The sequence below is a fragment of the Ovis aries genome, chromosome 15, assembly GCF_016772045.2.
Source record: "Ovis aries strain OAR_USU_Benz2616 breed Rambouillet chromosome 15, ARS-UI_Ramb_v3.0, whole genome shotgun sequence".
In the NCBI taxonomy this organism is placed as follows: Eukaryota; Metazoa; Chordata; class Mammalia; order Artiodactyla; family Bovidae; genus Ovis; species Ovis aries.
In genome coordinates this window covers 64,269,728-64,287,838 of record NC_056068.1, presented here as the reverse complement: position 1 = coordinate 64,287,838, position 18,111 = coordinate 64,269,728, and the positions used below count along the sequence as shown (strand labels likewise).

The 18,111-nt window shown below is 37.4% G+C and overlaps 1 protein-coding gene across 1 annotated transcript in view; it reads right to left on the bottom strand.

Moving 5' to 3' along the window:
• The window catches only part of PDHX (pyruvate dehydrogenase complex component X), a 72,748-nt gene that overhangs the window by 24,700 nt on the left and 29,937 nt on the right, over positions 1-18,111 (bottom strand). Inside the window, exons 3-5 of the mRNA XM_004016404.6 lie at positions 12,124-12,224; positions 2,169-2,368; positions 519-617 (exon numbers count right to left, since the gene is read on the bottom strand). Coding sequence (XP_004016453.3) covers positions 519-617; positions 2,169-2,368; positions 12,124-12,224 — 400 coding nt within the window. The remainder of the gene's footprint in view (positions 1-518; positions 618-2,168; positions 2,369-12,123; positions 12,225-18,111) is intronic.

Here is an 18,111-nt window from a genome sequence, read left to right as displayed (position 1 = left end):
GGTGTGCTGCTGTCCTTGGGGTCACAAAGAGTCAGAGACAACTGAACTGAACTGATCAGATTTTAAAACTTACTGTAAAATATTTCTAATTAGGAGTGTGGTTCCAAAAAAAAAAAAAAAGAGGTACTAATTCATGGATAGACTGATGAATGGTTTAGAAAAGAAAATCTAAAATGAGATGGAAATTGCTTTGATCATACACATGTGATTACATCATTAGCTCATACGAACTTAATGCAAAGATTCACCACTCTGCACACTAATTTTCTCCATTTATCATCATTTCTACGGTTCTGGCTTAGTTATCAAATTAGAACTGTTCTTCAGTAACGCTGCAATTATTCAAAAAAAACAACCCTTGCATAAAATACAATTTTATGCTGACAAAAGCAATTAAAAGTACAAAAGCGCAGTGAATTTCCTTTTAAATCTTACACTGAATAAGTCCTTCTTTAAACACGTTCAGCCATGATCATGATAAATACTGGACCTGGGTATTACAAAAAGCACACACATACTCTTTAGTGAATATCCCCCGAGGGCCAGTGGCTGTGCCCTGGTTAGCATCCAGTGCGTGCTTTTCCAGAATATTGCGGGCAGCTGGACTTAAACGGAACCTAAGAAGAAAATATAAAATTAAAGGAACCAATTAACACATTTGATTCTAAATGTCAACAGCTTTGCTGATAATTAGGAAACTAAAAACGCATAATGAACCTGAAACAACTTCCATAGACAGTGACAGTCAAGTAAGTTAATCCATAATAATCTGGTTTATTTTACTAATAAGACATTTTCATACAGATTTAATTACTATTCTGAAATATTATCAGAAACTATATTGCTCCTTCATGTAGTTTTCATTATAGTAAGATATGTGTAAAATTTACCATTTGAAGCATTTGTAGGCGTTTTTATTGAGTGGATTTAAGTACAGTAACAACACTCTGCAGCCATCACCACCATCCATCTCCAGAACTTTATCATCCTCCCAAAATGAAACTCCACACCGATTAATAACTCTCCATTCCTTCCTCCCACCAGCCCCTGGCAACCATCACGTTGCTCTCTGTCTTTACTAATTTGACTACTCTAGGTAACTTGTTAAGTGAAATCATTCATTATTTGTCTTTTTGTGACTGGTTTATTTTACCTACATATCTTCAAGATTCATCCATATTGGGTCAGCATTTCTTCCCTTGTTAAGACTAACATTCCATTATATATTGTATAATATATTATATACAATATATATTCCACATATATATTGTATATCGAGCTCTAATACTTGTCAGAAACTCAAATGCAGGGTAGTTAGAAATGTGTGTTAAAATTCTAATTCCATTTTATTTAAGTTATATATTTGAAATTGGAATTCACATTACAGTAATTAGGATTCCATAAATAGGAACACAATGAAGTTTGGTACACTGAATTCCATTCTGGAATCTTAAAACCTAACTCAGGAATTCAATGCAGACACTAAATATTTGTTTTGCTCTCCACAGGATGTATAGGGCCTTCATAGTACTTGGAATATTTAAATATTCAATATTATTTGTCTGTGGAATAAATGATGATGGTAAAATAATCATTCCTAGACCTCAGTTTCCTAAGAGAAGAAAGGGAAGGTCAGCAATTTGTTACTTAATCTACAAAGATGTTTTAAATAGGATAATGATTAAAATATTCTAAAAGTTTCATAATCTTAAAAAAAAAAACAATCCACAAACATTATTCAAATAAGTGTCCCTTGTGGCTCAGATGGTTAAGAATCTGCTTGCAATGTAGGAGACCTGGGTTCAATCCCTGAGTCAGGAAGATTCCCTGGAGAAGGAAATGGCTACCCACTCCAGTATTCTTGCCTGGAGAATCCCGTAGACAGAGTAGCCTGGCAGGCTACAGTCCATGGTGTCGGACACGAGTCAGACACGGACACAAGAGTCACACAAAACTGAGCAACTAATACTTACCATGTTCACATTTAGATCAGAAAATAGATTTAAGAATGTACCATTCTGGAGAAGGGAATGGCAACCCACTCCAGTATTCTTGCCTGGAGAATTCCATGGACAGAGGGGCATGGCAGGCTACAGTCCATGGGGTCTCAAAGAGTTGGACACGATTGAGTGAATTTCACTGTCATTTATTCAAATAAACATACTTACTGCAGTTTTCCTGGTGGGTGTTCCTTCTTGACAGGGGTAGCAATCTGTGGTTCTGGTGAGGGGGGAGGCACTGACGGTTTTGCAGCTGGTGGTGGAGGACCTGTATCTTTAGGAATTTCAACATGTTTCCAATCTTCTCCTTCTTCAACTAGCAAACCAATCAGTGAACCCAACCGTATATTTTTAGATCCTTCCGCCACCTATATTTAAAAAAGAAAATAATTGCAGAGAAAGATTCATGATTTCGTGAAGTAGTTTATTCTTTGGATAATTCTGTACCTGTTAGAAATCTCTCTTAAAATGAGCTAAAACCTACATCTGAGCTAGCCTACCTCCTCCCTTCCTCTCACCATGTTCCTTGCCTAAGTTCCCTCACTCGCCCCTTCCTTCACCACACTCCTCCTTCGTTACTAACGCTAACTCCTGAAATTAAAAAAAAAAAACCAGCGGAGAATGTCTCCTCTTTCTGACAGGCTTCAAATACGTAAGAGCTACCATTACCATCTTCCTTTTGATGTCATTCGGTACAAATCTAAAATAAGAGTTGTAGTACATATCTCAACTATTTGTGTTTCCCAGATAGTTTCCACAGTGGCTTAGGAATTCCATCTCATAAGGGATTAACTCCTTCAAATAAGACATATGCACTAAAAGTAAAATCTTTTCAGTAAACTTAGTCGCTGGAAAAAAATGTCCCACTGTATGGATGGAACTGGTTAATTACTTTGGTTAACAATAAGTGTGTGTGTGTGCACACACGCGTACGTGTGCGCCTAGTCTCAGTTGAGCACAACTCTCTGTGACTCCATGGACTATAGCCCATCAGGCTTCTCTGCCCATGGGATTCTCCAGGCCAGAATACTGGAGTGGGTAGCCATTCCCTTCTCCAGCGGATCTTCCCAACTCAGAAATCAAACCCAGGTCTCCCACATTGCAGGCAGATTCTTTATCATCTGAGCCACCAGGGAAGTCCATAGTAAGTGTCCTTTCCACATTTCTTTTTCCCCTGTATGTATAATTACAAAATCTAAGACATAAAATAAAACCTCATGAATTTTCTGTCAGTACATGAGACACACGGCAGTGTCTCAGCTAACCATTCTTTCACAGATAATGTCAATTAAATGCATAAATAAAGGCAAGATGATTTTTTTAATGCAAATATATATTAAGCATTTTGGCAGGGTTAACTTACAAAGAAAAGGTTGATTCTTATTTAATTATTAAAAGAAGTCCCTGGAGAACCTTCAGATGATATTATAAGTTCAGTACTGGAAGAAAATGTCATTGCTTTAAAATTTTCTATTATTCTCTTTCAATTACTTTAAATAAGGTTCATTAGAGACATACTTTAATGAATAATATACTGTAGGATGTTCACTAATACAGTAATTATAAGTAAAAGTGTGATAGCATGGGGTTGACATTTCTAAGTAACACTAATTTTCATGCTTATTAGTATGTGCACTATTAAAATAATAAGTTTTGAGAGTTAGGAAGCTTCCTAAATTTACTCATTACTGATGGAGCAAAATACATATAAAAAACTGGTATATAAAACTAAATAAAGATGTTTAATGGATAGCAGCTGAGGAAAAATGTTAAGCAATCCAAGAACAATTTGTTCGTCACTTACTAAGAAGTTTTACTTCTTTGGACTGCTCTTTTTTTTTTAACTATGTCAAAAAGATGAGTTAAGATTATTAACAGGTTAACATTTTTTCCTCTTTTAAAAATGTCTATTTGCTTGCTTATGAACTGCTAACTCAAAATCACAAAGTAAAATGACCAATTTTCTTAAAAAATTGATAGAAAGTATTAAGTGATATGAAGTCCATTTGATGTTAATTCCTATAAAAACTGAACCAGAAACAGATCAATATCCAAGTTCAAAGAACACCACTCAAATAAAAAGCATGTTTAAAAAAGGGAAGGTTTATCCTAGAGATATCAACAGGTTTCTGAAATCAGATATTATACTGAATCTGAAACTGACACCTCACCTTCTGTTTCATTTATTGCAATAAATCATATAAATGCTTCCGTATATACACTACCTATTGATATCTTCAGAAGTAGGCAATAATGAGCATTTAGTATCATTTTCCTTTTCACCATATCTAAGTGTTCAGTAAATTTTATTTTTAACTATTCATATTTTTCCATTAAAAAAATGACATGGTGGAACATGAAACCCAAATGCAATGAACAATGGTATACTACCACACAACTTGAATATATTAATAGAAAGTAAAATAAAACAATGTCCATTATAGTTCCATTTAAAGCCACACTAAAGTCCCTGGTGGCTCAGAGGTTAAAGCGTCTGCCTGCAATGCAGGAGGCCTGGGTTCGATCCCTGGGTCGGGAAGATCCCCTGGAGAAGGAAATGGCAACCCACTCCAGTATTCTTGCCTGGAGAATCCCATGGATGGAGGAGCCTGGTGGGCTACAGTCTACGTGGTCGCAAAGAGTTGGACACAACTGAGCGACTTCACTTTCACTAAAGTCCCTATACAAACTTAAAGACCACTTCTCTTTTTCTATTCCCTTAGTGCCGTAAGAGATCTTTTAGAGGTGTGCTAGTTTCCTGCATATATTTGCTTATGTTGTAGTCAGCAAATATTTAAAATTGATGAAGACTTAGTAACAAAAGAATAAATTATGCTCTTTTCAAAGCTGTGTTGAGAAACCAAATGAGCCTTTGTTACTGCTCCGAGTTAGGACTGTGGATGTGCTCTGCTCTACGACAGTATCTGGAGCTTAACGATGCCTCAGAGGCCCAGGCACTTGACTTACTTGATCAAAACTCTCCCCTACTCTTGTATCACTGATTTCTTCATACTAAAAGAAAGAGTTTTACACTTAGTTCTGATAAAACAGCTCAATAATGCTCAAATATTGGATCTAGAGTCTGTCATTTAAATTAATAGGCTCCCCTCCCAATTTTTTACAGGTTCTTTGGGTTTCAATGCTGGCCCTGCTACTGACTAGTTATGTGACCTTGGTGAGGTTTATCTCACCCTGCCTGCTTCTTCATCTGTAAAATGGAAATAATAATAGTAACTACTTCATAGAGATATTATATGAAATAAATGAGTTATATATAAGACACTTAGAATAGTACCAGACATCTAGGAAATGCTACATAGATGGGAAAGATGCTATTATTATGATTATAGTGGTGTCTTTCTCCAAGTTATGATTTTTTTGTGTGTATAACATATATATTTATTTAAATTCATACCTTATATACATATAGATGGACATATTTATTTACTTCTCTCCTTAATTTTTTTTTCCACTTTTTGCCCTCAAGTTCTATCTGTGTTGTTACAAATAGCAAGATTTCATTCTTAGTGTTCCACTGTGTATTTATACTCTAGTTTCTTCATCCACTCCCTCACTGATGGACACTTGGGTAGTTTCTGTATCTTGGCTGTTGTAAATAATCCTGGAGTAAGCATGGGAGTGCAGGTATCTTTTTGAGTTAGTGTTTTCTTTTTCTTTGGGTAAATATCAGAAGTGGAATTGCTAGATCATATGATAGTTCTATTTCTAAATTTTAGGAACCTCCATACTGCTTCCCATTGTGGCTGCACCACCAACAGTTTACATTCCCACCAAGAGTACACAGGAGTTCTCTTTTCTCCACATCCTCACCAACACTTGTTTCTTATCTTTTTGGTAGCAGCTATTCTAACAGTTATGAGGTAACACCTCATTGTGGTTAGGTTTGCATTTCTCTGATGATTAATGATGTTGAGCATCCTTTCATGTAACTGTTGGCCATCTGCATGTCTTCTTTGGAAAAATGTCTATTCAGATCTCCTGCTCAATTTTAAATTGGATTGCTTGTTTTTTTCTATTGAGTTGTATAACTTCTTTATGTATTTTGGATATCAGCCCCTTATCAGATATATGACTTACATATATTTTCTCCCATTCTGTAGGTTGCCTTTGCATTTTGCTATGGTTTCCTTTGCTGTATAAAGCTTTTCTGTTGGATGTATTCCCACTTGTTTATTTTTGCATCAAAAAATCATAGCTGAGACCTATGTTAAGGACCTTACCAAGTTAGGGTTAGGATTAGGGTTATTTTTAAAATAAAAAATATACTCAACATGGATCAAGCAGGAACCTCTCATTGCTAAAGGTTGAAAATTCATACAAAAAGGCCCAGCCACGAGGCTGGCAGCACTAGAGTGTAAATAGCAGCATGTGAGACACTGAGGTGGTGAGGCCTATGACGAACTATTTCTCGATATACATGTACACACAGAGTCTGAATTCTATCCATAGGCCCAGACCCCTAGTATGAGTTCTCTTTACCAGAGACATCCCCACAAGCTGAAATGTATTATCTGCAAAAGTGCTAAAAGACAGCCCCTCTAATTAGCTCACCAGTCCACCCAAGGATATGAGATACTGAAGACACAAAATATCTACAGCAGTACTTCCCAGGAGAGAAATTGTTTGAGGGGCTTCACTCCATTAAAGGTGCTCATAAATACTGTCTGTTTTGATTTGACATTAAAAAATAATCAGTAAGCTAAAAAATTATTTAAATAGTCTTTTTGAAAACAGAACAGCTTGAGAGTTGCTAAGTGAGGACTGAAGGAGCACATACAATGGTTAGTAGAAATGAGCCGAGTCACACGACTGACTTAAAAGTTGGTTTAAAACCAGTCCAGATTTTCCCAACATAGTTTGAACCATTATACAGTTTGAAATTTTTGTTCTTTAAGGTATATATATTTAACTTACATGCACAATGAACAGTGGTTTAAAAGGAAGATACGTAAGACACAACAAAGGAGAAAACAAATGAACAACAAGCTAAAATGCAAAGGGGAGAAGAAACACTTAAGTCCTTGAACACCAGTGTGCCTGCCACTCAGGTGCTGGGCACTGTTCTTGCACAGCGTTCACTCATTTAATTCTCTTAAAAACCTTTTGAAGTGCTATTACTATTCCCACACATAGATAAGGAAACTGAGGCTGCGAAGGAAAGGCTAAATAACTTGCTCTAGATCACAGGGCTGCTGAGTCAGGAGTCAAATGCAGTGTGACACTAGAGACAACATATGATCAGTACCGTGTCCGTAAATTACATTCACATGATCAAAACGATCACCTCGCACCTCAAGACAGTGCTGTTTTTACAAGGAAGCCTAAAAAAGAAGAGCACATGATCAATTATTTAATTTTTAGTTCGTGGGAAACACAGACTCATTTATTACTTTAATGTCATTTATCCATTTCAGTATTAAAAAATTTAGAACTGAGACTGTTTCCCATTTACTAGGATTTGCTCTGGGCTTTGAGAGGATATTTTCTCAATTAAAAATACAGTCTGTGAAGACGAATCAACTGCAAGGTCTCACAACTTCAAATTTCAACTGATAATTTTCAAACTACAAAAGGTAATTTTGAAGAAGACTGCAAGCAATTTAACAAAATATAAGGGAGGGTAAGAGGGAACCTAACAATAAAATAAAACCACAGTGAAAAGATCCACTCTTTACTGGAGTGAGATATAGCGAAGAAATTGAATCAGAGGAACAGTACCCAAAATAATTACGATCTGTTGTTTTTGTAATAGGTTTCTCAGGTGGTTCGAGTAAAAGAATCCACCTGCCAATGCAGGAGATGCAAGAGACACAGGTTCAATCTCTGGGTCGGGAAGATCCCCTGCAGTAGGAAATGGCAACCTGCTCCAGTACTCTTGCCTGGGAAATGCCATGGACAAGAGAAACCTGGCAGGCCACACAGTCCATGGGGCCACAGAGAGCTGGACACCACTGAGCACTACTTTTTGCAATATTCGGATGATCAATAAAGGAATTTTAAAAACGTTTTAATATATATAGATGTCAAAATTTAGAAAAAATTCTATTTTTGAAAATTGTTTTGAAGAGTAACAGCCTACCCCAAAATAAAAATCAATGACTGTATTGCCAGTCAATAAACTAAAATTTTGGAAAATTATGTTTAAATATGTCCTAACAGCTTACATTCTCTTCACTCTCAAAAGCATCCTGACCTGTATGACAAATTATATAGTAACCCTAAATATATCTGAAGCCAATCTTAAACTCTTCAGCAAAAGTCATCTTAATATTCTATTTTATTGTTATTTAATCACTAAGTCATGTTCACCTCTTCACGACCCCACAGACTGCAGCCCTCCAGGCTCCTCTGTCCATGGGATTTCCTAGGCAAGAATACTGGAGAGGGTTGCCATTTCCTTCTCCAGGGAAACTTTCCAACCCAGGGATCGAACCTGGGTCTCCTGCATTAGCAGACAGATTCTTTACCAATGAGCCACCAGGGAATCCCCTCCATTTTATTACTTTGCCACTTAAAACATCTGCTATCTAATTTGCTGAATAATAAATTAAAGACTAAACTTATGAACTGATACATGTGTAACACTTTAAGGTTTTTACATGACAATTTACTAGTGTGATTAAATGAGACTTTAACAACTCTCCCATTAACTTAATTGGAAATAAATCATAAAATTATCTATACTGGCAGCACTTATTCTTTATTAATATTAAGAATGTCTAAGCTTTTTTCTGGCTCTAAATGAGCCACCAGGACTTCCCTGGTGGCTCAGACAGTAAAGCATCCGCTTACAATGCAGGAGACCTGGGTTCAGCCCCTAGGTTGGGAAGATCTCCTGGAGAAGGAATGGCAACCCATTTCCCATCAAGAATAAGAATCCAGTATTCTTGCCTGGAAAATCCCATGGACGAAGGAGCCTAGTAGGCTACAGTCCATGGGGTCGCAAAGAGTCGGACACGACTGAGCGACTTCACTTTTCAAGCCTTTTTTCTGGCTCTAAATGAAATACAATAATTAATATTTTATATTTAAACTGGAATTCAGATGTAAAAATTATGATTACTAAAAAAGGAATAAAATTGGGGTGGGGGAGAAAATAAAAAACTCTCTAAGACTATGGAAATAAATCCCTATGAAGAGCAAAACAGATTATAATTCTTAATCTTTCAAACATGTGGGCAAACTAAAAACTGGAGTTTTATATCATTACCTGCCTTTTAATAAGCTCAATTAACCAACTCCTTGATTCTGAAAGTAAGATTCTCTTACATGTATTCCTATAAAAATCATTTTATTATGGGTACTAATGTGACAATTATTCCAGAATGAAAGACAAAGGTGTAACTTGCGGATGGAAAGGTTAAGAATGGAGGGGGGGCGGTAAAAGGCTTTAAAAATATCAGTAATACCACCTTAATCTTCCCTCCATTTTTCCCCCTATAAAATTGCACGCACTGTGATATGAATATACTCCCATTCCTATTATCCAAAATGCATGTGGAATAATAATAAAGCCACAGAGCTCTAAAGCACATACAGCCTTTGGCAAGGAAACTGCTATTTGTACCACTAAAGCTGTTATCAATCATACCACCTCACACCACCTTTTCAGAACTTTGGGGCCCAGATGAATAGGTACGCCTGACCTAAGGCATCATTATTAATTTGAAATGTATTACTAAGTACTTGAGTGAAAAATGCTATCAATCCTGGAAGACTTTCATAGCCAAACAATCCAGAACTGAGGCCAAAGACACAGCTTGCCAAAAGCACACACAGCTGGGCTTACTACATGTGCTAATTCAAACACTTTTCCTTTACAAATGCTCCATAAATTAGTGAAATAAACTATTTTTGGTAAGAACATTTACTTTCTTCTAGTTATAAAGGTACTGAACTTTTAGTCTTCCATTCATACTTCCTCCTAGGAAGTATTTTCAACAATGGCTATCAATAGGGAAGATGTCAACTGAAAGGAATTTGACAAATGAGAATGCAAAAAATATTAAGTGTGACATTCCAAAGTACAGTCTCTGGATAGAATGTACAAAAGAAGGCATTATATCCATGGTCCAAGTGGAGGTGAGCTGGTGGCTCAGGAGTGAGACCACATCAAGGGACTACTAAGAGATATGCAGCGTGTCTGCACAAATCACGCTGCAGAGGCATGAATGGACACTTAATAATGTCTAGTCACAAAAACCAACACCAATTATGAGATAAATATGCAGGCTGAAATGGGAGTACGGTCACCAAGACTGAATGAATAAGTGTAATAATAATGGGAACAGTGATGGTTACCAACACTTGGTGGGTGATAGGCCTTGTAATGAGCATATATGCATTATCTCCATCCCTACTATTACCCCACAACCTAGGGTATTACAGCTACCTCCACTTTACTAGGAACACTAAAGAATTTGCCAGTCATGACATAACTAATAACTGGCAGAACTGATCATCTATATGGATCAGGTAACAGTGTGGTTCCAGAGCCTACGCTCTTAGCTGCTATAGCACACTATCCATTCACTGTCCTAGAAGGTAAGAAACAAACATGCTCTATCAGTGAGTATACCATGTAACTGCAGACAGGCTTCATGCATTTTATTTCACTTACTATTCATATAAACTCTAATATTCCATTACAAGAAAATGCTTATTATAGAAAATTAAGAATATAGAGAAAAACAGAAAAAAAAGAGCAGGAGAATCATTTAGTTCTACTACCCAAAGACAAACCTCAAATTTTTATAACACTTTATTCTAATCTTGTCTATGTTTATATTTTTATTTAAAGTTCTGTAAGACTGTAATCACCATCTATATATAATTATAAAAGCATTTTTCCAAAATATTTTGAATTTTTGTTAACTTATAATGAAATCACATTTTTTCCTAGGAATTACTTTTTAATGGCTACCTGATATTTTCTTCTGTCAATTAAGTAACCTCTCTTGTATTGCTACACATTTTTGTTGAAGGGTTACACTAACCTCAGCATGTAATAATACAACCAAAGTTTTCCAAGTAACAGCTTCATATTTTTAATTAGTTATAAAGCAAAGACTGTTGAGAGAAGTTTTCAAAACTACTACAGTATATTAAAACTTAGACCTAAAAGGAAATGTCTTTGGTTTTACTAGACCCACAGCATATTTTCTTTTGCTCATGTAACAGAAAATATGCTATCAAGAGATATGAGTGTCAACAACATGCAAGAATGTGGAATATTCCATACACATATCTTTTTAGGGATCCCCAGGTAGTGCAGTGGTAAAGAATCTACCTGCCCATGCAGGAGAGACATGGGTTTGATCCCTAGGTCAGGAAAATCCCCTTTAAGAGGAACTGCCAACCCACTCCAGTATTCTTGCCTGGGAAATCTCACTGATGGAGGAGCCTGGTGGATTATAGTCCATAGGGTCACAAAGAGTCAGACACGACTGAGCACATAATCACAGATACATTTTTATGCAATAATATTTTAATCAATTGTAAAAATATAAAGGATGAATAAAACTATAAGGATGAGACAGTATCAGGAAACTTAGTGTGGCTTTGAAACCCACATGCAAGACTCTGCACAGGACAACTTCAAACTTCTTGTCTAGTGAAAGGAGATGAGCTGACTTTATACACCTTTCAGGCCTGGGAGTCCGAGGATAGATGAAGATAAGATTTCTCGTTTTCATAAGATCACAGTAAAACATTTCTTTAAAAAAAAATTTACCAACTACAAACTTGGAAACTGCAAGCTCAAGCTTTAACTATTGTTCTCTTTGTCTTTAAATTCACCTCGAACACTTCTCTCATCCCTCAGGTCAGAACGCTTCTCATTTTCCACTAAAGAACCTCCAATACTGAGCATCTTTATCATAGCTGAAATAGTTCTATGTTGTCTGATCATCACTGATTATTATTAGACCTAACACTGAAATATTTTAAATATCTGAACTTAAACTGTATTATGTAGATATAATAAAACACACAACCACAACAACATAAACAAAGAGGTACAAATAAACACGAACTCAATTTTAAAGAACTTGACAGTTAGGAAACCTTCATCCTGTTGAAGACAATCAAAATAAAAACTTACCACTATTTTGGCCAAGATGCCATCATCACTTGCATCTAAGGTTACCACAGCTTTGTCAGTCTCTATTTCACATAAGGCATCTCCAGCACTCACAGCTTCACCTACAAAACAAGACTGGGTTTGTTTTGTTTTTTAAATATGAATATTAGTTACGTGAGTTGGTGGGTGTAAAGTGTTTAAAATATGACAGTAAGTATTAAAATACTCAACAGCTATTTCTGGGCTGTGGAATGACAAATAATTCTCACACTGTGTGTATGTTTCTGTGCGTTTCTGTTTATGTGTATAAGTATGCTTTCTCACGTTTTCCAAAAGCCCAATAATGACATAAGCTATATCTCTTATAATAAAAAAGTGATTACAGAGATTGTTGAGCAAATATTAAATCACATTTTATAGAGAATAGTAGGGGATGCATATCCTCCTCTGAACAAATCAATTCCAGACCCCACAGTCCTTTCTTTTGAATATATTTTGACTATTATTCCAACAGTTTTACAATTAATAACACCTCTTTAACATCTTAAGCGAGTTCAGAAACCCTGCTGGCACAGAGCAAAAATGAATAAAAACATATGAAGCATGATGAGAGAAAATCAAAGACACAGCTAAGGTCAAATAAGAAATGTTTCTGTGCAACAGAAATGGTATGGATATTTAAAAATGCTGAGCAGAACCTGACCTGCTGGCTTCTGGATCTAAAAGCAGGTGATACAGAGGAAGGGTGATGCATAGTGGTTTTCTTTGGCGCAAAGGGAACTAAAAGCAGGGAACTACTCACATCAATTCTCTCCTTAAGGCTAGGGCTGGAGCAGGGCTCAACTTATAACAGGAGACTGATAAAACAGTGAACCCAAACCTCCGACTAGAACTATGGCTTTAAATCAGAAGTGTGGGTCTAATAAGGTACTAATAAGGGAACAAAAACTACCTGAAGACCAGGGACAGAGCCAGCCGCCCTCTGGTTCCATCAGTGCATCTGCCGGTATACCAAGGATCACCAAGACCTAGCAACATCCCTGGATTGAGGGGTGGGGGAGGGGAGACTCAGGAACAGGTGGGAAGACACTGAAACTAAAACAAAAACATTCCCCTCAAAAGTAAGTGGCAAAACGAAGTTCCAGAACAGGAAGAAATTTAATGCCAAGAAGGAAAACCACAGAAATCAGGAATTGACTCAGAAATCCATTTCAGATGCAATCCGTTTAGTGCAACCCACCAAAGATTGTAAAGTAAGTATCTTAAGGATGTTTAGAAGCAGAAACAAAGGTAAAGGATCCATCACAAGAACAAGAGATTAAAAAAGAAAAATAATGTGCAGAAACAAAACTATCAGGTTGAAAGGAAAAAAAAAAAACTGAACTGAAAATTTTAGAAATGAAAAATACAGTGAATGAAATTTTATATATATATTAAAAAAAAACAGTCAATGGATATGTTCTAAGGTAAGGTAGTGAAAGAATGATTTAGTAAATTAAAGACAGCTTCAATGAACTACCTGGAACTTAATATGAGCATACAAAAAGTTAAGTAGAAAAGAGCAGCTAAGGACATAAATTGAGGCTGCAGCATTTGTCCAAAGGAGTTCCAAGGAAAGAGATGGGAGAGATAGTGGAGAAACAGTAACTGAAGAGATAATTGCTGAGAATTTCCTAGAGCTGAAAAGAGATACGCATCTTCAAAATGAAGGAGTACTAAATGAGTTTACAGTGTGGTGATCTATGATGTATTGACTAGGAGGGGATACAGGGAGTCTTGGAACTTGCTGGAAATATTCTGCATTGTGACTAGGTGTTGGTAACCTGGATACATGTGCATATAAAAATTAACTGAGTTTACACTTTGTGCAGGTAATACCTTGATAAAAAGAATTACTGCATACACGTGACTCCACATTGTAGATACACACTGTACAGAAGTTGCATACAATCAACAACAGAAACACAATCTTAAATGCTATCAGAGGGAAAAAAAATAGATTACCTCAACGGAATGACAGACTGAGAGCACACTTCTCAGCAGCTGCAATAGAGGTCAGAAGACAATGGAGTAATATCTTCAAAAAGCTGGGGAAAAATAACTGTCTAGAATTTTATATGCAGCCAGACCACCATTCAAGAATGAAGGAAAAGTATTCTTTAGATACATAAAAGCTAAGAAAATTTACCACTTATTGATGAGCTACTACAAAATGCAGTTTATCAAATAGAAAAGCAGACAGAGGGGGCTGCAGGGCCTATGCAACACAAGCAGCACAGGAAACGAGAGCGCGCTAACCAGCGATCGTTCACAAGGAAGCTTCCGAGGGGCTAAAAGAGTTTACAACTCAAACACTGAAAAAACAGCAAGGTGGGTAAGGTTATTTTCGGCTTGATAAAACATACAGAACTTTGATATAGACAGGAGAAAAAAATACTGGATAATTCTACATTCCACTGGCAAAATATAATTAAATACGTATTCTAAAAACGTAATGGTATATGCCAAAAAATATTAAAATGGAAGTACAACCTATACCATCCATAAAAACAGGAAATATAGAAAATAACAAAATGTATTATTTAATTAAAGACAGATGCATGAAAAGAAAAAAGCAAAGACTAAAACCAGAAAACACAAAAATGGCAGAAGTGCAAACATATCAGTAACTGCAATTAATATAAATGGATTAAAACCACCTACTAAAAGTAAGAGATTGTCAAAACAAAACAAAACAAATCTGCGTAAATGTTGCTTATAAGAAACAGACCTAAAACAAAAATAGAATAAAAGGAGAAAGAAAAATACAAAACACAGAAACACACCCCCTCGGCTACTCGTCAAAAATAGCTGGCATAGCAACATGAATAGGCATACTCAATAAAAGAACATGAAGGAAAATCTAAAATGCAGAAATAACAAATATGCTCTAGAAGTTCACTGTACTAAAACTCCTTCACTGAATACCAAGATTTTCACATAGATGGCTATAATACACCTCAGTTAAAATAGTTCAGAACAACCAATACAAACTATTTTAATGAAATAAACTGTTAGATATTTACTGAACACCTAATAGGTGCTCTTTGTCTAACCCCAGAGAGATTTTCCTGTTTAACCAATATTTATTGAAAATATATTATGGCACTGAGGATTCAACAGTGAGGGGAAATGGTTAAGGTTTCTGACCTCATGAAGCTTCCTTACTATCCTGTGACAAATTAAGTGGAAATTACAGTGGGATTAGGTGAAATCAGGATGCTATGGCAACATTCAAGAGGGGCATCTAATGCAGTTTTTGGTAGATGAGAGAAGGCTTTAAAAAAAAAAAAAATCTGAGCCTGAGAAGATGAGGAGGCAATCTAGTAAAGGGGCAAGTGATCCAGGCAAAAAGCACAGCATACCCAAAGCCCCAGAGGCAAAAGAGAACAGGGAACTTCAAAGGATCTGGCCAACAGTACCTGAGAGAAGTGATGAGAGATTAGGCTGGTGAAGTAAGCAGGAATCAGACCCAAAAAGGAATCTTGTCTGTCACTCAGAGAAAGCTACTGTGCCAGATTATACAATCTCACATTACTTCTTTATCCGACACATTTCAGGGTAGTTAGGACAGGCTACACTGCAAACGGAAAGGAATCACATCCTAATACGTTTCTGTTGTAACCGTGGAAAAAACAACTGAAAGAGGCAACCTAGCACCTAAATCCTTCTTTTAGACACCTAGGGAAGAAATTCTGCCCAAAGGAGAACTATAAAATAGTGTTTTGTCATTTGTGCTTGCCTGTTTCAAACTCCAAACACCCTTTGAAAATCGTTCACAAATTGTATCTCAGCCATAGATCAACCCAGATCATTTTGTTCCTATTCCTGAATCCCTAGAGTAGTTGTAATTAATCACAAGTTGCACTATGAAATGTTGCTGCTGCTGCTGCTAAGTCACTTCAGTCATGTCCGACTCTGTGCGACCCCATAGACGGCAGCCCACCAGGCTCCCCCACCCCTGGGATTCTCCTGGCAAGAACACTGGAGTGTGTTGCCATCTCCTTCTCCAATGCATGAAAGTGAAAAGTCAAAGTGAAGTTGCTCAGTCGTGTCCTACTCTTAGAGACCCCATGGACTGCAGCCTACCAGGCCCCTCCGCCCATGGGATTTTCCAGGCAAGAGTACTGGAGTGGGGTGCCATTGCCTTCTCCATGAAATGTTATGCTCCTGCTCTCATTTTTTAAAAATGGGTTTTCCTCTATTTACCAAACTATGAACTTCACAATAGGAATAGGATGCCCCTCAGGTGTTTCATACTCTGCCTCATTCCCCAGGACTCCAGGTAGTGCCTCATACATAATGAGCGTGAGATTAAAACATTTCAGGAAAAAACTGAAGTAATATCCCAAATTCTCATTTCCTTATAAGGTATACATCAAACTGTCCTTTAAACAAAGCTGAACTGTTTCCTTCAGTTCTACATTTGATTTGCAGCATGTTTCTGACATTTAAAAACTCATGTATCCTGTCTCCTTCTTATTTTAATTGAATGTACACCCATTCACAAAAAACAGACATACATATTAGTTATACGAAAGTCATGAAAGGGAGATGAAATGTAAAGAAACAGAGAGAAGCATCTAATTATGTGGTGAACTTTCCCCAGAAACCACAGCAAGGTTTAAAACATTGTATTATTATGTAAGGCATAGCAATTACCCCTAATATCACACAACTAAGGTTCTACATACACATCAATAATCAAAGATAAAGTGAACACCAAAGAAAAATTTTGAGCCATGAGGATTCCAAATATACTCAGTTTCAGCCTTGGTCAACAGTTTAGTGCTATGGAGAGGCTGCAAGGCACAGGAGTTACAAAGAGCTCTTCCAACACAGACACAGGTTTATTCCAAGCCCTGACACTTACTGGTTGGTAATTTTGACCAAGTTACTTATTAATCTCTCTCTGACTCTAAGGAAGATTTTGAATGTACAGCCATTAGGGAAAAAAAGTCATGAAACTGCCAGTGTTAACTCTTCACATACCTCTTCAAAAAGCACTTCACAACATCTTTAGATTAAGAAGTTAGATATGTTATGAACGACCATTGAGAACCAAGATTCATTCTAGTTCCCTACTGCGTGCATACTCTTATTTTAGACAGATAATTCAACACTCGTTTAGTACATAAGGCATTCATCAGTTAGCACGGGGTGTAAACACAACGGTAAGATGTGGCTCTGACCACAAGGAGTTCAGAGTCTAGAGGAGAAGCTTGAGAGGCTGGTACAGAGCATCAGGGCCGGCGCGAGGCGAAAGACGGCGAGGAGGAGGGCTGCCTGGCTGCAGAAGGAGCCGTGGCCTCGCCGTGTTCCCGCGTGTCCCTGCGCCATCGCCTCGCGGTGCGGGTCAGCAGCCGAGGTGGAGCGGGCCCGGAGCGAGAGTGCGGGCCCCAGGAGGGGCCAGAGCAGAGGCCCGCCCGGGGGCCGCTCCCCAGCACCGAAGCCAGCATCGTCATCATGCTGAGCCTTTGTCCCGGCGGGCGGCTGAGGACTGGAGTACACCAGGCAGGCGTCCCTTTCTCTTTCAGATTCTGGGCGTGTCCAGACCAGACAGTTAGTGGTGATCCGTATCAACTAAGCACATTCTATGACTTTCGCAAAATAATTCTGTTCTGCTGAATGTGAAGAATGAAAGTCTTTACCTAGAAGGTGTGTGTGGTGGTAGCAGCGGGAGACCAAGTAAGTCACATCTACATGAACATGAAAGAAAACAGTTCCTCTTGGTGTTAAACTGAACCAGGATGACAACTATGAGAGACAAAAATAACTGTTTATCAACACAAATATTTACTGCCCTATGTGAATGATACTGCCCAAGGCCCGATGGTAAACAATAACAAGATAGACCTGCTTCAGGAAGTTTCTAGGCTGACTGAGGAAGAAGACTATCAAGCAGGCCAAGAAGTCCCATCCAGTCAGTGCCCAAGCAGCGTAGGAAGATAGAGAAGGGGAGCCTAGTCA